At 43.7% G+C, this 24,247-nt stretch overlaps 1 protein-coding gene across 5 annotated transcripts; it reads left to right on the forward strand.

The window, feature by feature from the left end:
- ATG13 (autophagy related 13) lies at positions 1-23,473 on the forward strand. Of its 5 annotated transcripts, none has more exons than XM_065635304.1 (19): positions 2-415; positions 3,833-3,918; positions 5,578-5,659; positions 6,015-6,095; positions 6,749-6,868; positions 7,310-7,356; positions 7,901-8,041; positions 9,112-9,152; positions 9,681-9,777; positions 10,127-10,225; positions 10,937-11,027; positions 13,457-13,555; positions 14,650-14,760; positions 15,885-16,018; positions 17,196-17,313; positions 18,109-18,186; positions 18,493-18,609; positions 19,059-19,187; positions 20,420-23,473. In XM_065635304.1, coding segments are annotated over exons 2-19 (1,665 nt in total). In that variant the 5' UTR covers positions 2-415; positions 3,833-3,916; the 3' UTR covers positions 20,498-23,473. The 5 variants fall into 5 exon arrangements, with proteins under 5 accessions (XP_065491379.1, XP_065491376.1, XP_065491378.1 ...); XM_065635306.1 differs by having other exon boundaries at positions 14,677-14,760; XM_065635307.1 differs by lacking the exon at positions 10,127-10,225 and having other exon boundaries at positions 1-415.
- The last annotated feature ends 774 nt before the right edge of the window (positions 23,474-24,247 follow it).

Here is a 24,247-nt window from a genome sequence, read left to right on the forward strand (position 1 = left end):
CCGCCCGCAGCGGATGAAAACAAACAGCGGCGGCGATGGCGGCGGCGCGGCGCAGGCCGCGGCTCTGAGGGCAGCGGCAGCCCGACCCCCACTGCCGGCCCCGCACCCCCGCAGGCGCTGACACCCGCGGCGAGCCGCCGCGGAGCCGCCCGGCAGCGAGATCCCCCCCGGCCCGGGACCAAGGAGAGGAGGTGGAGGAGGGGCGCTGGCCGGAGCCCCAGGGCGGCCGCGGGGCCCCTGGGGCTTGGAGGCGCCGGTCGCGGGCCCGGGGCCGCGGGGACCTCCCCGTGCCCGGGCGGGGCGCTGAGGAGACGCCAGGGCACGGCGGGGAAGCGGGGCGGCGGGTTCCCGTCGGGCAGCCGGGCCTCCGCGCGGGATGAGCCGCCGCGCCGCCAGCACTGCCGCCCCCGCGCAGGTACCGGGGCCGGGCCGGGGGTCCCGGGGCCGGGGTGGGAGCTCCGGGAGCCCCAGGGCGGCTCCTCGAGGAGAAGGGGATCGGGACGTGGGTCTTAAGGCTTTGGCTGCGGCTTCGTGTCTCCGTTTTACTTTCGCTTGGCTGCTCGCGCAGTGGGGGTTTGCTGCAGGCGCGTGTGCGCCGCCGCTGGGCTTTGTGCTCCTGGGGGCTCAGTGCGGGTGGGGAGGGATGTGACCCCCTGAAACCTCGCCAAGTGGTGTCTCTTAAAATGCTTCAGGGCCTGTTAGAAATAGGTAGAACTTCAGACCCCACTGTCCATTGCGTAGTTTTCCTGTAACGTGCGACTTTACTACCTGTTAGGGAAGATCAGGGATTTACATGATCATTGCATCTTTCCTTCCCGTTAGAGCTGGGGCTGTCAGGCCTCCACCAGAGTCATTCCTATCGATTCGGTGGGAGCAGAGCCTCCTGCCTGGTCAGTGAACAGGTGGAAAAGGGCCACTTTGGACCAAGCCTGCAGATTGCATAACAAAGCTCAAAAGTGGCGTGACTAGGCACACTGTAAGGGGGAAAACCACAGTAAATTACTGCCTTAGCTGAAAATTAGTTGGCAATGCAAATGGAGTCTAGAGCACCTCCATATCACTGCAGGAGTGGCCTGACCTGGTAGAACCCTCCTTTCTGTGGCAAGAAAAAATTAGTTCAGATGAGTTAGCTGGTGTTTAAATGTCCAGAAGGATCGTACAGGATCACTTTATTTTGCTTAAATGGTATTGTGTAATCTCAACTTTTTTGAACATATATTCACACACAAGTTGAGACCTAGCGATTATGTTGGTCATTGTAGTACAGGGTACATAGAAGCAGGTTCGAGGTTAGTCTGTATACTTTGGCCTGACAAACAAAATTAGAGAATGGACCTTTGAACTGACACCATTTTTAGACCTTGGGGAAGTACAGAGTGTAACTGCTGGTCAACAGGAATTACTTAATTTTGCTTTTAAGACAGTGGAGCTGGCAGTTTTGGCATTAGTAAGATACTCCCTTAACTGCAAAGTTATTTATTGATTATGAAGCAAATCTATTTCCTGATCAGCAGGAAAAATTGCCTCTTTATCAGTCAAAACTTAACCATATTGTGAACTACAGACTTTGATTTCATCAGGGTATTTACATTATGTGAAACAGTTTTTCTCCTAGAATCTACTCTAGTCTTTTCTTAAAAAAATCCATAAACTTTAAAGAATGAGAGTGGCACACCTTAAAATTTAGATCTGTTCCCTCCCTCTCCCCAGGTTTATGACTAACCTACTAAGAAGGCAAAATGGAGACTAATTTTAAGTAATTGTGGGATACTGAAGTTTGACTTGTAGGCCCAGCCTCGAAACAGAGCACTGTCTTTATGGACATCTTTTTATAGTTGCTTATTAATGTGCTCAAAATACCTGCTTGCAGTGAAGCTTCGTGGTCATTGAAGAGGATGTTCTAGGAAGGCTTTCTTGGCAGTCAAGCCTATTTGTCAAAGACACTATTAAAAGCTTCAAGAACTTCCACGTGCTTCTTGTTTACCTGCATGATTCAAGAAGGCTTTTCTGGAGCTTCACATAGGACATTCTCAGAGATTGGATTTGGCTCCTGTATTAAAAAGGAAGTTCTGAAAGGGTGGTCGGGACAAGGTGCCTGGTTGGGGGGGCATGGACAGGTGATCAGGAATGGGATGAGAGCTGTTCATGGCCCTCTGCTTAGGGCAACAGCCCTTCTGGTTTCTTCCCTCTGCCTTTTCTCATTTCACTCTGGGATAGGAACGATGAGTAATTATTTTGCATTGGTAAATATCTGTCTGAAAGGAAAGCAGGATGACTTGAAGTTGTAGCAGCCATGTTCAGAGTGAAATTGCAGAGGAGGGAGGTGAGGGAAGCAGCCTGTGTGTACTTTCCCCAGCAACAATAATAATGCCTGGTATGTGTCAGGTGCTTCTGCTCCTTTCCTGTTTATATACATGAGCGTGAGACAGACAAACAGCTAAATCACCAGGTATGAAGCACGTATAGTAACACAAGCGTGCACAGGTGGACTGTGCACCTGCTGTGTGCTCGGGTTACAGGTGTCGGCAGGCAGTGGGGCTGCTGGTATGTCAGTAGCCGTTGTTTCTTTGGGCTGTACCATGGTGTGAAGGGAAAAGCTCTTGCAGTTCATTGCATCATGCATATAGGGTGCCATCAGCTTATAGTGATGTGTCCTTGTTGTGATTTATCTCCTTGGAGGAGAGTATAAATACCAGTTGAGTGTATAAAGCACAGTACTTAGATGTTAAACTGTTGGATAAGCCTCGTATTCCTCTCTGCCTCATAACCTCATTAGAAAGAATAAAGCTTTAGTCAAAAGATCCACATGTGGCAGATCTCCTTTGAACATCTGTCTCTGACATTTCTGTTTAGAGAAAGAGGAGACAAATGCATATAAATAAAGCCAATAGTATGAAAGTGGAGGTTGCAGGAAGAGGCAAACAAAGTGAAAAGCTGTATGGCCAAGATGCTTGTTTTTACCTGTGAATGGCCTGTGTGTAAGGCTACAGCAGTGAGGTATCAGTTTACTTAAGGGATTAGTTGGTCGAGAGAGAATCAGTCATCTGTGGGTTTCTAACCTAGACCAAAGGTTATTTCCTTCTAGTTATTATTCAGTGTAAATCAGACAGCATCTTCTGTGAGGTAAGCATATGCCCAGATACTGGCACTTAACAAGGAGCTGTGCTGGCATTGCAACTTACAGGACCTAGGAAGTTGAATGAGTTTGGAACTAAGCTTAAAGATTTTCCTTCCTTTTCAGGTCAGCTGGTGGCAGCTAACCTGAGGCTACCAAGGCATTTTTGTAATTAAAATATTTGCTATAATTCTAAGCCTGTCTTGACTCATATCAAGAATGACTCTAAAGGTGAACACTGTCCTAACTCTTAGCAGATATCAGGTAATCAATCACCAGAGACCCTCCTGCAAAAATGAGGAGATGGTGGTCATCAGATGACAGCCTTTAGACATGTCAGGAGCTGAGTTCCAAGGTCCCAATTTCCCCCTGAAATTATGGATTCCTGACAGGAAACCTTGCCTGATACTTTCTGCTCTACTTTGGGCTCTGGTGAGTCAACTGTTGCTGGAATTTGGAGCTCGAGAGGTAAGAGTATGAATATTAAAATGTTTTGTAAATGTTACAGATAGTTTGAGATCTTGCAGGAAGAATCCCAATTTTGCTGCAGCAGGGCAGAACCATGAAGCTCTCATTCTTTGAACCCTGAATCTAAGACGTGGCTCTGGTGGCTGTTTCTCTCCTCTCAAGGGATATTTGGGTATATAGTCATTAGAACTAATTCCTATACTGCACAGAGAACCATGCTGATTTTCTGCTTTGTTTCCTTCCCAACAGACCAGTGAGCCTAACACCTTCCATTAGTTCCTGAATGTCTTGCAACAGTCAATACCAGAATTCTTTTCCAGCCCCATAAGGCAAATGTAGGTGCTTTATTTGACAGCTTTCCTACAACATCAGGATATATACTTCCTTGCATCTGTCTCCAGGGCTCACATAGAAATGTCCTCTCACTTCTTTTCACATTAAAAGCTAATGTGATTTCTCTTGGTATTTAAATGTCAGCATTCTCTTTGCTGAGAAAAAGATGTATTTTTTTTAATGCAGTATTTTATTGCCTGTATCAGCCAGGTTTTGTTCTAGATCTCTTGTCCCCGCAACCCTTAAAGTGCTTTACCTAGTTAAGTCAAAAGAATAGTAACAGGTCATTCTTGCCTATTTTTTTGTAGTGGGAAGTGTCTATACTAAAAGCCTGTGGTTTTGTTTTTGGTTGGTTGGTTTGTTTTAAGTTAGGGTGCTGCATCAACTAAACATTTAGCTCTTTACATACGGACTTGCTTTTGCATCCCCCCCAGTAGAAAAGATCCGTACTCTGTTTAGTGGAGGTAAAGGCAGGGAAAGAAAGTATAATACTTTTGATGAGGAGGTTGAAATATCCAAAGGATAGTTGGAAAATGCATTTAATGTTGAATTGCTTGTGATGTTAGTTCTCAAATTAAATTATAATTTGTAATGAGAACAGTATGTCGTATGAATGTAGCCTAGGAACTTTTAACCATATTAGATGTCCAGCTTTCTTTTTATCAAGTCATTCACTTATCTAGCAGGCCTTCTTGCATGATGCTCCTAAAGCATTACTTAAAATAGACATTTACTGTTATTGAGATCTTTTAAATAAAAGTTCTGCATGTCCTCCCCTCAGTCTCTGTATGATTATTAATTTACACGTGAAGAAAATGAGGGACAGAAAAATTGTGATTTATCCCAGGCCATACAATGTGTTGGTGGCAGAAATCTGATTAGTGCCTTGGCCCGCCTCGCTTCAGGGGCTGTGCAAGTTCGTTGTATTGCTAGAAACAATTGTACTTTGAAAAACAAGGCAGTGTGAATGTGGGAGCTAAGTATTTGTTGTCAGATTTCAAGAGAAGTGAACAGAGAATTTTGGTCTATCCCTTGGCAAAAATGTATCTTTTCAGTTGGTTGTAGGTAAATTTGTAGCTGTATGGGTTTACTGGAGGTACTATTTGTTGGAAGTAAAGAAGCAGTGTAGGCTGTTCCAGCAATGGTTTATTATATAGATTTCGATATCTGCTGAAATACTGCTGGAATACTGTTTTTAGAATTTCAGGCTCAAGAAGACAATTTGCTTGATTTTGACCAGTGCTGATAACTGAAGAGATATTATTTCTAAAGCAGAGACTGCCATGTCTGATGGATAGCTTGATATAGAATCCAGCAACTGTGGTGTTGGGATGTTTTGGGTTGTGGTTTGTTTGGTCTTTTTTTTTTTTTTTTAATTAAGCTAGCAAAATTTGAGAACTTGTACCCAGTTTTAATAGCGAGCCCCTTTGTTCTTCCTTTTCTAGTATCTTTTGCACCAACCAGATAAACTATTCATGCATGTTTATACCTCACACCCACCCTCTCAAAGTTCTTAGCATGTTAGGATTTTGACAGGCAGAGGCCTTTGATGCCTATTATTTCTTTTGAGGTAGCCTCTAGTGGCAAAATATTTTCAAATATTGAAATCCAAACAGAAAGATGAAGAAATACTTCATTCCCTTGCCTGTGCTGTATTTCAGGTTGCCATATGCAATGGACACTGATCTCAGTTCCCAGGACAGGAAGGACCTGGACAAGTTCATCAAATTTTTTGCTTTAAAGGTAACTTTTTCTCCTGTGCGCAAATGCCTCTTCTTTCTTTTTTAAGAAAAGCCATACTTACTGTGGCTAGAGTAACAAGGTTGGGGTTTGGGGTTTGTTTGTTTTTGCTAAAGACCAAAGCAAGAAAAGCTGATGTCAATTTCAGGAAATTCCTGAGAATAACTAGAATAACGTATTTTCCCCATTTTCTATCTTCATATCTTCTTCCTTACCCCAGAAGTGTCCTGCTGTAGAATCAGTCATAGGCACTTCACACCTCATTTTTTTTAACTTGGAATTTATCTAGCTCAGATTCCAAACTGCGGGCTCTGCTGAGCTCAAAACATGAATGTGTATCTTGTCCTTTCTATTCCAGACGGTACAAGTAATTGTCCAGGCCCGACTTGGAGAGAAAATCTGTACCCGATCATCATCCTCCCCAACAGGCTCTGACTGGGTCAAGTCACATTTTTTTTAAAGCCTCTCCATAACTGTTGGCGCGTGTGCGTGTGTGTGTGCAGACGTGCATATGTTGAGAACACAATGTAATAGTTACAGTCTTGTGTAAACAATAATAACTGTTCATGGAATAACTACTCTATTCAATTATGTTCACTGATGGTGTGTTTTTGTTGTTATTGTTGACATGCAACTTGTCACTCTGGGCTCTGAAGGTCTGATTAGAGGAGAGATAAATGATACCTCTCAGCAACTCTAGCCAGCTAAGGCGCGCTTCCAAGATCTGCTGGGAGTGGGGGGGTGAGTTCTTTTCTGTCAGAATTGCAACTCTGCAATTCAGGACTTTGTAGTAACAGGCTTTATTAAAATTGAAGCGACTCAGGATACTCTGTGCATGAAGACAGGACTTAAGCAAGGGACACGGAATGTGATTTTCTGACAGGATCAAGAAAAACATTTGAATTAGCAGCCAAGGAAATGGTTGCAAATACGAAAAGCCTGAGCCCGCCTGGGAATTTTCTGTTTCATAAATATTTCAGTGGACACTGACCTAGTATGTTATATATGGGTCTCTCAGTCTGTCTGCAGTGTACCATCAGGCAGTTTTTCAAAGAAATACAAAAAAATAGAATAATCTCTTTCATTCTGCAGTTCAATTTAGCAATCAAAGATATACCAGAGGTTACTCATGAAGCAAAGAAAGCCCTGGCCGGACAACTGCCCGCTGTTGGACGGTCTATGTGTGTGGAGATTTCTCTCAAAACCTCAGAGGTGAGAATTGAGTCAAAATAGATGCCATTTTTTTTACTTGAATCTTAAATCACCTACTAGAGCTCCTGCCCTTTAGTTCAAGACAATGTGAAAATATTTTCATTTATGAAGTTAGGTAGTATGCTAATGAAAAGAAATGTATTGTTTAACAGAAGCAATTCACTGCAGATATCTGAGGCCAAAGACACAAATGGCGGAGCAGCAAAATTTAGTTTCTTAGACCATGAAGAGCTTAGCCATTCTGAGGGAGGTATTTCCTCAGGTGATATAGTTGTGCAGCAGGACTTCCAGTGCACGATTTTCTATTGTTGCCTTATAAGAAAGTGGGAGCCAGGAGAAATATCTTCATTGAGAAGTGTGGCTGTTGCTGATCATTAATGAGATGTGAAAAGGTTTGTGTTCTGAAATGAGCCTTAGTTTGCCATCCTTTCTCTGATCCAGGGGGACTCCATGGAGCTGGAAATTTGGTGTCTAGAAATGAATGAAAAGTAAGCGCATTCTTCACATTTTCTTTGTGTGTGTGTATTTATTGCAGCTCTTGAAATGGGGAAGCGTGCTCAATCCATGGTGATGAATGATTATGTATTGGCTGTGTGGCCTGCTACACTTCAGAGGGAAGACCCCTCTTTATGTAGTGCAGCAGTCAAAGTGTTCGATATTGGTGTCAAGAAAATAAACTATTAATATTTTCCTTCTTCATTATTCCATCACAACCAGCATGCTTCCTCAGATACAAGAATTCGTATACTCAGTAACAACAGATTTTCTTAATACTGAAAAGATGCTTCTGTCTAGTAGAAGGCAATTTTTAGCAATTACTTCTGCAACAGGTGACTAGATTGAAGTAAGACTCTTAGCTGGTTGGTCAATAGCAGGTAGCCACACCAGGGCTTTATTTTATAATTTTGGCAATAAAACTGACACTAAACAATTGCCCCAGTTTAATTTTGATTAAAAAACACCCCACAACCAAACAAAACCAAACAAGTTAGTTGGGAACAAGAGACTAATTTTTTCCTTTATGTCCTGTAGGTGTGACAAAGAAATCAAAGTTTCATACACCGTATACAACAGGCTGTCTCTGCTGCTGAAGTCTTTGCTTGCTATAACCAGGGTAACTCCAGCCTACAGACTCTCAAGGAAACAGGGCCATGAATATGTAATATTGTACAGGTAAAGCGGAATATTAAATTTCCTGTTTGAGATACAAACAGCAGAGATTCTAGACTTGCACAATGCACCTGCAAATGTGCTAAAAAGGGATGAGTGATAATAAATTCAAATTATTTGATTTAACTACTACTGATCAGTGACAGAAGAGAACTTTGGGCTATATATCACCTTACAGCCTCCATCTGAGCCACTGAAAGAAAAACTTAGCACAGGCTGTGAAGTATTGTTCTTTGCCTGCCATCTTGAGAAGAGTACAAAAATCCTACATGCAAGTCCTGGTTAAGTTGCTCATTAGCATCCAGTTGTCCAGTGTCTGGCCTATATTTGCTAAATGCCTGTCTCCATTGCGCATAACTGCAATGCATACTTTTGCAGTGTAGATTCAGACTGTCTCCTGCTATTCCATTTTCAAGATGCGTTCTCAGCTCCACTTCCTGCAGTTCTTGCAGTTTACTCATCCAAATAGAGAGTTCAGCTCTTTCACCTGTGAGATCTGACTGGCTTGTGGTTTGTGGTTATCACCTTGCAGTCTTTGTTTTTGGCTTTGAGAAGAGTCTTGGACATGTTTGCATAGCTAATTTAGATGACTTTAAATCTCAGGTTTGTTACCATTTGCACAGCTGAGAACTTAAAAAGAAATCCCAGCCATTTCTTCATTTTTGCCTCCGTTGCAGGCGTGGCATATACTTAAAAGCTGGTCTCTTTACAGCACAGTTAATCTTTCATGTGTGATGAGTATCAGCTTTTAGACTCAGACCTGTCCATGAAGTTTATACCACATCACATTTTTGCTCTGAACTGTAGACTTGCCACAGAGGCTTAAAAACTTTGAGAGATTTCTGATTAGACTACCATTTTCTATTCCTTTTTCTTTTTACATGACATGTCTTCTCTGAAGTAGCTGGAAGGATTTTTGAGATGGGCATTCTAGCCACATCTTTTGGGTTTTTTTCCTAAAGAAGACAAGTAGTTCAAGCCTTTCAACTCATAAAATTAAATAAGGAATAAAGATATATATAGCATTATGTCCCCAATAGACCTACTACCTCTTCTTTTTCCTTTTCTTGCAGGATATATTTTGGTGAAGTGCAACTGAGCGGCTTGGGAGAAGGTATGATTGGCAACACACACAAACTAGAGCAGAACTGGTTTTTCATACTGGCTAGCCATTTATTACTATTCCTAAGTGCCACAAGGAAAATTAGGTCTAAGGTTTACATATGCTTTTTGTCAGGATCTACCAGTGAAGAGTCATGACAGGTATAATGGTGGTACTTTGACAAAATCTAGGGTGATTGCCATTTTGGCTCTAGTGATCTGGAACTGAAATAAGAACAGGGAAGTATGTTGATAAGGGGTAGGACTGGTAAAGGAGATCATGATCTACTCAGGAGCAAGAAGCATTTCAGAGCAGTATTTTCGACCAGGATAGGAAGCAACATCAGAAGTCTTGGAGATGAAGCCTATCAGCCAAGCAACCTAGTGCTGCTGATTTGTTACGGGTTCTATATGTGTCTTTGGAGTTCAGATTGCAAGGGATGATGGAAACACTATTGAAATCAGACAATGTAACCTCAGAATGTAAACATATGGAACATAAATAATCAGTGAAACTGATAATCATTCCTTAACCTTATAGGTTTCCAGACAGTCCGTGTTGGGACAGTGGGTACTCCAGTGGGCACCATCACTTTGTCTTGTGCCTACAGAATCAACCTCGCTTTCATGTCAACCAGGTGAGAAAATGTGATCTCACCAGAAACTGTTTTACATCAACATACTATTAAACCCCTCATATTATGAGCCCCTAAGTCTTTCCCTTCTGCTTGTCCTTTCCTGCTGAGATTTTCCTTCATGGAGAATACTCTCTCTCACGCTTAAGTCTTGCAGCAAGGGGAGTATTTGGGTAGCCCTGAGCCAGACTCTAGAACTCCAAATTGTTGATGCATGCTCGGAGTTGCAGGGCTGAATTGTAAAGGTGCCGTGGCCCCATTAACAGACACAAGGGTTTTCTATGAGGGCACCATGCATTGGAATGAGAGTAGAGAGAAAAAGCCAATAACACCATTGCTTGTTGCCTTGCAGGCAGTTTGAGAGGACCCCTCCTATCATGGGGATTATCATTGATCACTTTGTGGACCGTCCCTATCCCAGCTCTTCACCCATGCATCCCTGCAATTACAGGTGAGGAAACACTGAGGTGAAGTCATGGGCCATGGTGAAGGCATCAGTTATGCCCAAATACAGAGCCTTTTCCACTGTTTGCTGACTGCATGGGAAGGGACACTGGAGGATTAGTGTCAATCATATTGACATGGCTGAGCACATGAGGAAGGGTGACATTTTTCTCCTAACACGTGGAAGACAGAGTGCAGCAAGCCTCAGTGTTTTCCCAGATTCCTTATAGAAGCACGTGGACATGAAGGATGTTTAACGTTGGCTGCCTTTGGGAATTCGAAAGTGTAACAGTTAATCCTACTGTAGAGTTATGTGTCCAGAGGCATGCATCTCCAGATATTTCCATTGGGGAAAGATCAGAGTTTAATTTATCTTCATAGGTGAGAATTTTGTGTTCTCTAAAATGCACATGAGAGCACTCAGATTGGGACCAGTGGTATTGTTTGACCGTGGTTCTGTAAACACCAAAGCTTTTAGGTAAAAAAATGGAGGGAAATGTTTATATTTGGGGGGTAGAAGAGGAGTACCTGGGGAAAATTAAATTTTTCATACCTTGTTTTCCTCAGTTCTGCAAGTAGATAAGAGCCCTTCATTAATTCTCCTTTCAACTCCACCCAAATACTCTCAACCTCTCTGCAGTGTTTGTCCCAGTGTGTTCTACTGTTTGTTTTAAGGAATATTTCCAGTTAGAAAGCTTTTCTTTTCTTGCTGCTTTAGAGCTGGTGAGGACAATGGTGCAGTATACCCCTCAGTGGAAGATTCCCAAGAAGTGTGCACCACGTCTTTTTCCACCTCTCCTCCATCTCAGGTAAGAGAAACCAGGGTCATTTTACGCCTAGATAGAACAGTGGCTGCTGAGGTAGTGTGCAGACTCTTGACATCAACTACTGTGCAAACAGGCAGCCTCCTGCTGCTAATTAAAATCTAATGTGTGGGCTATTTGTATCATTACGCTGAGTAAAACCTAGTTAGATACTAGAGGATAGCAGTGTACTTACATATTCACATACCAATACTGCTGGAAGAGGAATTCAAGGCATTGATGCCAGGCAGTGTCAGTAAAAGTAACAGACTGACATTGAGAAAGAAACACTGAAACATCAGGAAAATGCTTCTAGCACAGTCATATTTTCTGCATTGCAGAAGGGAAAAACAGGAAAAAGACAAAAGCTGTATTTGTTGGACCACCTAAAACTAGTTGGGGCAGCAGGAATAAGTATCAGCAAACAAATGGGGTCATAGTATTGAACTAGGGACTTAATACTCTGTAATTCCACTTACCCATGCAAATGTCATTTAATTTTCAAATTTAAAATAAACAGATAGTGGTTTCCTTCTGAACATCAAAACCAGAAACTCCACTTCCTCTTCCTCCTTCTTTTACTGTCCTTATCTATTTGATCCACAATTCTGTATTTTGAAGACTTGGCCAGATTTGCAGTTGTCCTATAGCTTTAAATATTCAGGAATGTCCTGCCTTGTTGTCAGCCAAGCAGATGGCTCTATTGGTCCCTAAAGACTCTAAATCTCTTTTGCTGCTGATGTGAAACATAGAATGAAGTATAATTGGAATGCTGTTCCAAAACAAAAGAATTGCTATGGGTCTTTGCACTGCTTCAGAGGAATTAGTATGACTGGTTTAGCAGAATGTGTTCTACTGTGTGCATGAGCTAGAAATGAGCTTTTCTTAGGAAGCATTTTTGTGCCAAGTGGATTTTGGGTGACAGGGTATCAGGCAATATTGAACTAATCAGCCAGCACTCACAGTAAGTCTGATGGAATAAAGCTTTTCTTATTCTGCAGTACACAGCTCAAGAGATGGGTTTGTGGCAGAGTTGTGTCCTGCCTTTTCACAAAATGGGTTAAATGCAAAACGTTTCATAAGGAAATTTCTACTGGCTTGCTCACGCCAGTGTTACTTAACAGTAATAGTGTATGTAAATGCATTGAAGTTGACATTTCCCCAGGGGACTTGAAGCTTTGCTGTCATTGAGGGGAAAAGCTTTATGAAACCAGATGAACTTTGAGGATTCACATTAAGCATGAATCTACATTCTTGCTTTTCCTGTTGCTCATAGTTGCCATATGCTCTGCGCTTATTTATAAAGCAACTGACAAGTCTTTTTTACCACAGTTAGAATTGTAAGGCTGTCTTGCAGAGTGGTCTCTAAAGTAAATTAGAAGGTAGGGGGGAAAAGTTAATTGCTTTCTCCAGCTTTCTATACACAACCTATGTGTAGGAAAATAGTGGGAGCTGTGTGGTTGTGTGGGCAGATTGTCCAAATCTCTGCCTGCCTTCTCAGTAGAAATGGGGCCTGACCTGCACGATACAAGGGAATAGGTGTTACCTTCTCCCTGTGAGCTTGCATAGCATGTCTGTGGGTGTTGTGGAGTAGCCCAAAATTCAGGAGAAAGTCTGGCTGTGGGTAATACCCAGAAATTAAGCTTTCCTAAAACTGAAAATGGTTGGTAGAAAAATGACTGGGAGAAGGTACAGGACTGAACCAGATTTGGATTGCCCTTTTGGCATTAGTACCCTCTGTGAGACAGTGTTTACTCCTGGAGTGTCATGCCTGTTGATGGAGTTTCCTCTTCACATCAGTGTGTTTGAATTGCACCTTAGTCTGGATCCCCTTTACTCTAAGGGTGCAGCACAGACCTGCCAAGATATGATCCCTCAGAATGCTGGAAGATTAGGAGTATGGATGGATGGAGAGTGTTGAAATATATGTAATTTGTACATTTGAAAAAACAAAACAAAAACCACAAAGCAAACAAACAAACAAAATCCCCCCACACAAAACAAACAAACAAAACAACAACACCACCACAAAAAACAACCACATCAAAACTCTTGGCTTTTTCTGGCATCCGCTCAGCCTTGTCCCTCCTAATTGGCTGGTACCAATTCTAATTAACTGTGGAATAGAGTCTCTGGCAGTTACTTTCTGTCAGTGTTCACTGGAATCTAAAATATTACCTGTGTTGAGTGGTTCACTGAGATGGGAAAACAGTCAATTCTTTACAGAACGAATGTGCTTCTGGCAATACTGAGGCTTCTGCTCTATGTGTAGGTGTGGTTGCTGCAGCCAAAACCTCTTCACTAGCATATTCAGTTCATCCAACTCTTTATGGTTCTTCTCTGAAGTCCTTCTCTCTCTCTCTTTCTCGCCCTCCCTCCCCTTTACTTTCTCTCTCTTTTCCTTGTTTCCTCTGTGTGTCTGTATCTGTGCACAGTGTGTTTTTACTGTCACAAAGACACATTTTCAGACCCCTCCTCCTGTGGTGACGGACACCTTGAAGGTCCCAGTGATGGGACTGGCCTTTTCACATCAAGTGAGTTGTCAATAGAATATGCTATACATGGCCAGATATAGTTCTGGAATGACAAAACAAAACCAAGAAAGTACAAATTGACAATCTGGAATGCTTGTTGTGCGTGGGAAAGGCTGGTGAACCCAAAACGGGCCAGGCACATTATTGAGACTAGCTGCTTAAATGCCTTTGCAGATGAAGGTCTCCCAAAGACAGGACAAGCGCCCATCAGTCAACAACAGCTGTTTGCAAGGATTGTTAGTGAAAGACACCCGTAGTACGTTTTCTCTTAACAACCAGTATCCCTAGAACCTGCAGTCATTTGTGCTCCATTCAGCTGAACTAGCGTCGTGGATAAAAGTGCTGTGCATCATTCAGACCCCTGTAAATGATGTCAGCATTGGTGCTGCTGGAGTATCACACACAGAGCTCTGAAAGAAGTATTCCTCTTGAGGTCAGGCAAGCTAGAACAGGAAAGTTGTATTTAATCCAACCAGCTAGATTTCTCCCTGGGAAGTGTAAGGGACCTCTCCTGGTTTTCACCATTTCCAGCACTTCATTCCTAAAGCAATGTCACAAGGGTTAGCTTCTCAGTTCTCTTTACCTACCACATTTATGGAACTCTGTATTCTTTGGCTGAAGCTATTTGAACAGGCCTTAAAGATCAGCTGTTCTAATGTGCAATGGGAATGGGTCCAAACAGTTGATAATGCAGTTGCTTTGAGGAAAAAAGTATGAAATGTTAGCTCTTAAGTAAGTTGATGATGGTATCCATGCTTTTTCCAGTATGCGAAACAGGCCTGTAGAGCAGAGCTTCCCTGAGACTGGATGTCAGTCATACCTTGCACGGCGTCCTCCTGTGTGTGTAGGAAACCAGTCTTGTTTTCTTGTCAAGACCCAGATTTAGTCCCCTGCAATAAGAACTTTTTAGAGTAATAACCTTAAGTATTGATTCCAATTAAAATCTAGCATCCTTCTGCCAGCCTGAAATGTTGTGCTGTGCCTCTGACTTTTCCTGTTCCTTCTTCATTGACTGATAATTATTCAGACTGTGGGGTGTTCCCCTTCCTCTCTCCTCTCCCTTTGCCCTTCTTGTTTTTTCTCTTCTTTCTTAGCTTTCCAGCTCTCGTCTTTCCTATCAGCCTGCTGCCCTGGGAGTTGGATCAGCTGACATGGGGTATCCTGTACTCTTTGCTGGTGGCTTGAACGCTGCACACCCTCACCAGGTACTTGTAGAGGGCAGAACAAGCGTGGCTGGTATCGTAGCCATTTGTGTCACTTGTATGTCTGAGAGAGGCCTTGAACCTAGTGCATGTATTGGTAATCAAGTCTGCCAGGAATGAAGAGTGTAAGGTAAATATAGAGAAAGCACAACTTGCACAGGAGCTGGATATTGGCTCCTCAGCATCCCTGACTTTACTGGGGTAGTGGTCATGTGGAAAAACTACACCAAGAGAGTAGGCACCAGACTTGTTTGTCTGCGTGAGCATGCCACTGATTCCAAACTTGGGCTGCCTTACAGAGCTGCTGCCCCTGTAGCTGTCCAAGCACAGCCCTGTAACCCAGACATAGGATACACTCACAGTCCATATTGGTGTATTTGCATCCATTCATCAGACAGATAGGCAGTTGACAGTAGTCTTTTTCTGTCTGTGAAGTTGCCGCTACGCTGGTTTTGCAGATGCAGTGATGGTAGAGTAGAAGAGAATACACTATTTCAGTTGGAAGGGACCTACAGTGATCTTCTCCAGCTGTCTGACCAGTTCAGGGCTGACGAAAAGCTAAAGCATGTTATTAAGGGTATGGTCCAAATGCCTGTAAACACTGACAGGCTTGGGGCATCAACCACCTCTCTAGGAAGCCTATTCCAGTGCTTGACCACCCTCTCAGTACATAAATACTTCCTGATGTCCAGACTAAACCTCTCCTGGTGCAGCTTTTAACCATTCCCACATCTGTCACTGGATAGCAGGGGTCAGAGCTCAGCACCTCCCTCCCCGCTTCTCCTCCTCAGGAAGCTGTAGAGAGACATGATGTCATAGCAAGAGGATATTAGTTTGGGTTTTTTTTTTCCCTCCTTTCCTTGAAGCAGAGGACCTATGGCCAGAGAGCTCTGCACTGTAGAACGGGCCTGAAGTGGAGAGGAGTGGAGTAGAAAGGGGAAAAAAGAGTTTGTATTGTGGTGATCAGCTTCTACTTGACAGCTCTCTCAACCTCATGGGGGCTGGAGTCCAGTCATATCCCAAAAACCTCGCAACTCGGTCCCAGTATGATGTAACCTGCTCTCTATTGCACTGTGGTGTTGGCCTGATTTTGAGATCTCTGACTTGACGATTCCTCTCCATCTCAGTTGATTGGTCCAGGCAAAGAGGGGGGAGTTCCCCCAATTCCTAGCCAGCCAGCACATGGCACTCAAGCTGACCAAGAGAGGATGTGCACCCCACTGGATGGAGTCCACTACTCAGCAGCTACTCCTTCTAGTAGGTAGGTTGGGTTTAGATGATGCACCACTTGTGCTAGCCAACTTATAATCCTGTTAAGATAAAACTTTGTTTTCTCCTTTTTATCTATTGTTTGTAGCATAACTACTGTCTTTCCATCCCCAAAAACAACGAGCAGCTTTCTCCGATTGGGGCTTCTTCAGCCTTTCTCCAAACAATGACCTCCTCCACCTACTAACACATGCTAGTCACTGTAACATCATTTTATTTTTTTTTTACTCTCTCTACCAGTTTTGCTTGTTGTAAAAGAACAAGATGAAGCAAGTTCACAAGTGAGTCTTAAGTTCTCCAGAGCCTGAATGTGAATTGTTACCAAAACCAGTTGTAGTTACCCCAAGTCTGTTCACTATTTTATTAAGAAACTTTAGGCACAAAGTTACTTAAAAGGAAACAATACAACCTCAAACCGTCCTAAATTACCTCTCTCTCAGCTAGGTAATTCCTTTTTTTTTTTTTTTTTTTGTTCAACATATATATTTCTTGTGGAGTCCTCTTGGGGTCACATAGTTCTAAGTCAAATATCTTAAGCAGAGATTTTTCTATGAGAAAACCAAAAATCATAGTTGTACTAGAACTTTCCTGGTTATGCCATCTAAGTAGTCCTCTTCACAGAAGACTCAAGCATTTTGTTTGTTTGTTTTAAAGTTCTGAATACCTGTGGCAGGAAAAAAACCCCACACCACAGGTCATAGACATAACTAATAGCCATACAGTGAATTAATCATACTGGCAGTGGCAGTTGTGATGTATTAGACTGCTGCCTTTGTAACCTAAGTGACAGATACAATTCTGCTTCTTGCCCTCACCTGACAGATCCGTGACTACTGTATTACTGAAAAAATAATAGTGATGAAAAGGAATTGCTGTGGAAGTGCACATTCTGAAGTTAAAAGTCCACCCACAAAAGCAAAAGCCTATTCCAGTTGGCAACAACTCTTCATTCAACTAGATAGTTTTTGTCCAGCTTTAAACAAAAGTCTGATCCCACAAGTGTCCCATTCCCCTGATGACCAAGGAGGAAGGTGCGGTACAAGGACAGAGATTTCCGTTGTCCTTCTTCCAATACTAGGAGTAAACTCAGAAAAATGAGAGAGTCTTTTGAAGCATTGTCTATATTGTTTGTGCCATGAGTCACTAATTAGACCATTTACTTCCCCCAGCGAGGACACAGAAACGGTATCAAACAGCAGTGAAGGGAAGTGTGGCTCCCCACATGACCTTTTGGAGACCATCTTTATCCGGAAGGTGGGAGCTTTTGTCAACAAACCCATTAACCAGGTAACTACCAGTAATCTTATCAGAGGGCACCATAATACCCTGCTTCTCCCATCTGCTCCTACACTGAGGAGAAAAAGCACCCCAGTGCCAGGGCAACCCTCGAGACAGACAGCCTATTCCTGCCTGCTGCATTTGCCTACAAGGGCTTGTCAGAGGCTTGTTTTTCATAAAATCCTTCGGGGATGTGACAGCCATTGAATTTGCCTCACTTTGCCAACACCCTATTTGGGTATGGAAGACTTGATACTCCACTTGGGTCTTACAATGATCTGCCACAGGTTCATAAACTGGGGGAGCTGGTAGCAAGCCTCCCTTCTTTCAAGGGACATGTAGTAGACGAGTTCATCACCAGTAAGCAAGCGTTTAAGCTCAGCTAGAGCAGTCTGGAGATCTGCCTAGTTCCTGGGGCTGCTCTACTAGGCCTTTTGCATGGAAGAAGGAGAATTTTTTGTATTTGCAGCAGTTCGTTAATGCTTACCTATATTATACAAGATGTACAGGATGTTTCGAAAAGATGGGCCCAGTTTCAAAGATGTAGTGATTTCAAATTGGGTCCATCTTTTTGAAACACCCTGTGTATAAGCAATCCCACCTCAGAGATTGACCTGCATTATTAGGTCAGCTCGGTACAATCTCCGTATTTTATGCCTTTTAAATGAGGTTGTCAGCCTCATGCCCAACTGCCGACATGATCTTGGGCAATTTTTAGCAGGCCTGACAGAGACTTTCAACATCCTTTACTGTGCTGGGTAAGCAGAGCATCTTAGTGAAATTCTGTTTGCTGAATCTCCTCAGGTGACCATGGCCAACTTAGACATTCCTTTTGCCATGTTTGCTCCCAAGAATGTTGAGCTGGAAGATAACGACCCCATGGTAAGCCTCTTCCAGAGGTATAATATGTGTCTTCTCAGCATCCCTTATGCAACATCCATGCTGTTCCCTACCTTGAATAGACTTTGTTTTTTGAGCAAAGAACTAGTTACTCAGATTTGTTTGGTTTCAAGACATCTCCCATGTTGAGTCTTGGGCTCTCTAGAGATGCAAATAACAGCATGTGTTTGCTGCCCCTGCTGTAGCATGTGTTTGTTGTCCAACCTCCTAACTGCCCCCACACTGTCAAAATACACAGGCAGATGTGATGGGAAGATCAGTACTCACCATCTTTGATTTCTTGGGCAGGTCAATCCTCCTGATTCCCCAGAAACCGAATCTCCTCTACAAGGCAGCTTACACTCGGAGGGCTCCAGTGGCAGCAGCACAGGGAACACCCATGATGACTTTGTTATGATTGACTTTGTAAGTGCCCTCATCAGTGCTCTCACATTATGCCTGCAGCTCACATAGGCTTCAGGTGCTGGTACAGTGGCAAACGATGTAAGAGTAGTTTTCAGTGGGGGTGAAAAAGACCTGTTATTCATGGCTTGACAGTCCCAAAACTGCAAAAACACTGATGCTCAGAACCAACAGCTACAAATTAGATATTTTTTCATTCCCCTACCAACACCTGGGCTTGGTGTCCTCTCTCTAATGCCTAAAGGAGCCAGATTCCAAGGAACTGCTCTCTTCCAAGTGCTCAGGAAAGCACACATATTGGCTGTTCTTCAGTCATTTAATCTGCATTATTGCGGCAACACTTGTAATGCCAAAATGTTTACTGATAGCAAGTAATGGCTTTACCTGAGATCGGGGCAAAAGGGAGGCCAGTATCTCTGAATGGGAATTAACAGCAGTATCTTTGATTCTAGAAACCAGCATTTTCAAAAGATGACATTCTTCCAATGGACCTGGGGACGTTTTACCGTGAGTTTCAGAACCCCCCTCAACTCAGCAGCCTCTCCATTGACATTGGAGCACAGTCCATGGCAGAGGATTTGGTATGGAACCCTTAAATTTCTGTTTGTGGGAGTCATATGTACTTTATAATGGTCTCACTATTCCTAGTTTGGAAAAAAAAAAAAAAAAAAAAGTCACATCTTCATAGAATCATGGAATAGTTTGGGTTGGAAGGGACTTTCAAGGGTCATTTAGTCCAACCCCCCTGCAATGAGCAGGAACATCTTCAACTAGATCAGGTTGCTCAGAGCCCATCCAGCCTGGCCTGGAATATCTCCAGGGATGGGGCATCTACCACCTCTCTGGGCAACCTGTGCCAGTGTTTCACCACCCTCATTGTAAAAAAATGTCTTCCTTATATCTAGTCTGAATCTACTGGTTTTTAGTTTAAAACCATCACCCCTTGTCCTATCACAACAGGTCCTACTAAAAAGTCTATCCCCATATTTCTTATAAGTCGCCTTTAAGTACTGAAAGGCTGCAGTAAGGTCTCCTGGAGCCTTCTCTTCTCCAGGCTGAACAACCCCAACTCTCAGCCTGTCCTCACAGCAGAGCTGTTCCAGCCCTCTGGTCATTTTATTGGCCTCCTCTGGCCCCTGTTGAACAGGTCCATGTCTTTCCTGTACTTCTCAGAAGAGAGACCCTGCCCAAAGGGGGTCCCTCACTAATATGTTCCAGACAAACACAGATTTGTTTGTGGCCCACCTGAGCCTCTGAAACTGGTGTGTTTATCTTCAAGCCGTAAGCTTCTGCCGCATGCTTGCTGTGGCTGTCATGGAAACCCCCAAAACTAATCCTTCCTCTGGCGTGTTGAACTTAGTGGCAAACTAGGCCTGATCTTGCAGCCTGAGCAGAGGTAAAATCCTGGTGTGGCTGGTGAAGGTCATGTCTGCGCGAGTGCTGTGTTGGGCTCGCAGGCATTGTAACATACTGTGGGGAGAAGTGAATACCAAAGGCTGGGAGCTGCAAGTGACTTGATGAAGGCAGTGACATGTGCAGGTTATTGTGCTGCAGCTGCTGGCAGGAATTGCGGCCCCAGTGCACCTACTGTTCTGCAGAACAAACACACTCTGGGCACAGTGCCCTTCTCAGGGTCACTTGCTGGATGCTGCCAGAGAACTCTTAGTTTTGCACACGTGGGAAGGGGAGCCCAGAGCAGTGGAGAGGGGTTGCATGACTCAGAAACAGAATTTTTACCTTAGAGTGTGTATTTAAAGCTTCCTTTTACCTGCTATGAATGAGCCCTGATCTGCACCCTTTTTAACCTTTCCAGGACTCGTTACCAGAGAAGCTGGCAGTCCACGAGAAAAATGTCAAAGAGTTCGATGCCTTTGTAGAAACCTTGCAGTGAAGCCGTTTTCCAGTTTTGCTACAGCAGTTCTTCCTCCTCAAGGCATCCTGGAGAATGACATCAACAAATATCTCCATGGCCCCTGCTCGGTCTTTTGTCTCACTTTGACTAGTTTCTTCCATCAAGTGAGCTTTCTTTGATTGCTCTCTTCAACAGCAGATACAGCTCATCTGCTGATTTTCCTCAACTACGCCACCGCATAGTTCTAGACTGCTTTTCCTGCTCACAGTCAGTTTTGCATCTAAGACTTCAGTAGGGACACAGGAAGTCAAACTCCAGTGTATGAAACTTATTTTCTCCTCAGTCTCTGTTCTGTGTGGAGGGGCTTTGTGAAAAGTTGCCATATGCTTCCTCCAAGGGTCCTACGGTGTAAGTTCCCTAGATATAGCTTCTTGCTAACAGACCTTTTCCTACAGTCTCTGATCCCGTTAGAGCATGGAAAGCTTTGGCTCATTTCCAGGGCCTGTGAGTTCAGCAGAGTCAACAGTTTTAAGTCTAGGACGTGCATTCCACAGACTGGGGCATTTCATCCTGACTTCAGTGTGAGTGCCTGGAGCCCAGGAAGAGGCGTCAGCTTTGGGACCTGCGTAAAACACGTTACCTTTGTTTCCCTGCTTCTGAGGAACTGGGTCTCTACACAGTTGTTTTGTGTGAGGCCGCCTGTTACGCTGGCTGGGAAGCAGGAATGAAACTACAGAAGCGCTTTCCACATTTCCTTCCTGAGTGCACTGACACTGGGCCATGCCGAGTTAACCAGCGTTGACTGTTGGCACACCTGCACGTGGCAGCTGTGATGATGCTGAATTCATAGTCTCTGCTTCTGAAATGTAACTGTAAATACTAGGAATCCTATTTCTTTAGGGTTATGTAACTAGGAGTCTTAGTCCAAGATTCTTTCCTCTAACCCTTGCAAACCTTCCTGCTTTATGGTTAATAGATGATCTTAAGAATCAAGAAATATTTATTGCTTTTAAAGAAACCTATATTTAAAAGATGTTCTGTTTTCATGTAGTAGTGCGGGTCATTCTGCCCTGGATCACTGCAGACAGCAAGTGTGCCATGGAACCCTGGCCAGTGAGACTGGTCGCTCTTTGCAGGAAAATATCCAAGATATTTATTTTCTAAGACAGACTTGATTATTCTAATATAATACTCTGTTTTGGGGTCTATGTGTCCATTACATCTAGTCAGGCCCCACTGATAGAATGAAACGCACACATCAGTGTAGCGGAGTGGCAGGGACTTGGTGAAAAGCTGTATTCTGATAGGCACGGATGAATTTGCAGTGTTCTTCAGCCATTCAGAAGGCAGCTTCTTTGAAGAAGCACATTTTTTGGGGAGCTTATGGTACTTTTAAATCAGCTGGCTTTTGATTAGCTGAAATTTTATTTTTGTAATGATCTGGCTATCAACAGTGTGACTGGCTGGCAGTGCTCTGTGGTTGATTTGGCTGTTGTGTGTCTTTTACCTGGTATAAGGACAGTGACACTAAACAGAAACTTAGATAAGGTAGGTCTTCTTGTGGTTCTCTCTCCTCCTCCCATGTGTAATTAGAGTGAGCAACTGCAAGACCCCTTACTGTCCTAAAACACTCCTTCCTTCTTTCCTTCCTTCTTTCTTTCCTTCTCCAGAAGTGGGGTTGTGTTGCCTCAGTACTGAGGAACCATCTCAATTTCCTTAGAGTGGCTGAGGAACCAGCCTTCTAGTTAGTGCAATGTGGCAGCTGCTTCAACTTGGCTGCATTCTTAATTGAAAGAGATTGTTAGCAGCAGACAGGGGAACCTCACCTCCTTTCTAGAACACTACTCTGTGCTGCTGCTAGAGCAAGGAACCAAGCTCAGAATAGAGCTTATTGCTTTGAACTTTACCAGCTTTTTTGTTGAGTGATATGTTCAGTGGGAGGCTGTGTGAACTCCAAAACTCTAGGCAAGAGCTTTATTGAAGGAAAGCTACCCACCAGAACCTTTTTATCACATTCAACCAATTCAACTTTTCAGCAACCTCACACAGAAATTGCTTAGTCCTTGCAAAATAAGATGCACAAAAAATCTAAGCAAGCTTCCAGGACAAGCAGCTCACAAGAGGGCTTAAGTACAGAGGCTTTAACAAATACTTGATCCCCACAGCCAAAGCCACCTTGTTTTCCAGGTGGAAAGGGTCGCAGAACACAAGGAATGAATGGATCAGCTGGCTCTTGCCTCTGCTCAGGTAGTCAGTCTCTGCCACCTTGTAGAAAGTAGCTCACAGACAGGTGGTTGCTGTCGCCTTTCTCTTGGTGTACAGCCTGTGCTTGGGAAAGTGACATGATCTGGGCTGCAAAGCAGCAGAAATGGGGTAAAGTGCTGGTTCACACTGTATTCATGGAGAAAAAGAGACTTAGGCTGAATATCTAGCCAGTGCTACTGCTGTCCTCACACTGACAGGCTGTGGAGTTGGCAGAGCTCATGCCACTCTTGCCGATCCCGTCCAGCGGGTCCCCTGAGCCAAATACTTGTGCTCATTTGTTGATGCCGTTCCTAACATGGCTACAGCTCCCATTTCTCATGAGGCAGAATGTCAGCGTAGCACGTTTTTCTCTACTTCAAAAGGCTGGACACTGGCCTAAAGAAGCTGCTAGTGTTGAGCTGGATGGCTACAGCAATAACGAGATTCTCCAGCGCTGAGTTAGGTGCCTCTTCTGGACATTCCTCAGTTTCAATACATCATTGCTGCATCTAGGCTCTGAGTTCCCTGACCACTGCAGAAATGCTCTGCTTCAGGAAAGATCCAGCTGCTGCTGTGGCCTGCCACAGGTTGTGTTATGAAGGCTGTTTATTTTAGCAGCTGTCTGCTCAATTCTCTATTAAGGACAGTACATATGTAGCTGCTGATTTACAGATACTTTGGGTGAAGGGGAAGGCTCCTAAATTGTATTGTTTTGGAAATAGTCTCCCAATGTACTTAAAGTATTGAAATAATTTCCAATAAAACTTTTATGTAAGCAATGCTCTGCTTTGTGCTTCTTTCCATGTGTACCGACAGGTCTGGGACAGCCCCAGCTGCTCACTCTTTTTCCTCCAGGAACCGGGATGCCCGGAGAGCAGCTGGTTGGTGAGTGCAGGATGGAGCAGGTAGCTGCCTCCAACACCCGGGGTAAAATGCACAGGTGCGTTACAGGGGGAGCAGTCAGCAGGATGCTGGTGAGACCACCTTACCAGAAGAAGGATAGCAAGGGAGAAACAACAGGTGCCTGGCTGGTCCCAAATGCAGGTGTAGGGAACAGTCACACAGTGTTTGGCCCTGGTGCCCTCTCCAGTGAGCTGGGAAACTGAGTTATGTGCATGTCCTACTCCAGCTGAAATATTAACTCGTCTCCAAAGGAAAGGGGTGGGAAAAGGGAAAAAAACCCCACACCAAACTACACACAAAATAATAAACAAAACCCCAAAAAAATAAAGACCAAAAAACCCCACCCCACACACCAGCAGAATTTGCATTGTATGTGGTTGCTACTACATGTTTAAAAGGAGTGTGAGAATGTTTTGATCTGGTAGCAGAGCCAAAAGAGACTAATAAGATGTGGAAAGAACTAGTGTTGGTATCTCAGCAGCAAGAAATGCTGGTGAGAGAGCATAAGAGCATGCTGCTTGCAGCATGTCATTCATACCAGTCTGATAACCAAACTTGACAGCTGTATTTTAGTGGTGCTTAAAGGTTACCCTATATAACACACAGTGCCATGTAAAGTGCTAACACCTTCCCTTTAAAGGA

The sequence above is a fragment of the Caloenas nicobarica genome, chromosome 5 (assembly GCF_036013445.1).
Source record: "Caloenas nicobarica isolate bCalNic1 chromosome 5, bCalNic1.hap1, whole genome shotgun sequence".
Taxonomy (NCBI): Eukaryota; Metazoa; Chordata; class Aves; order Columbiformes; family Columbidae; genus Caloenas; species Caloenas nicobarica.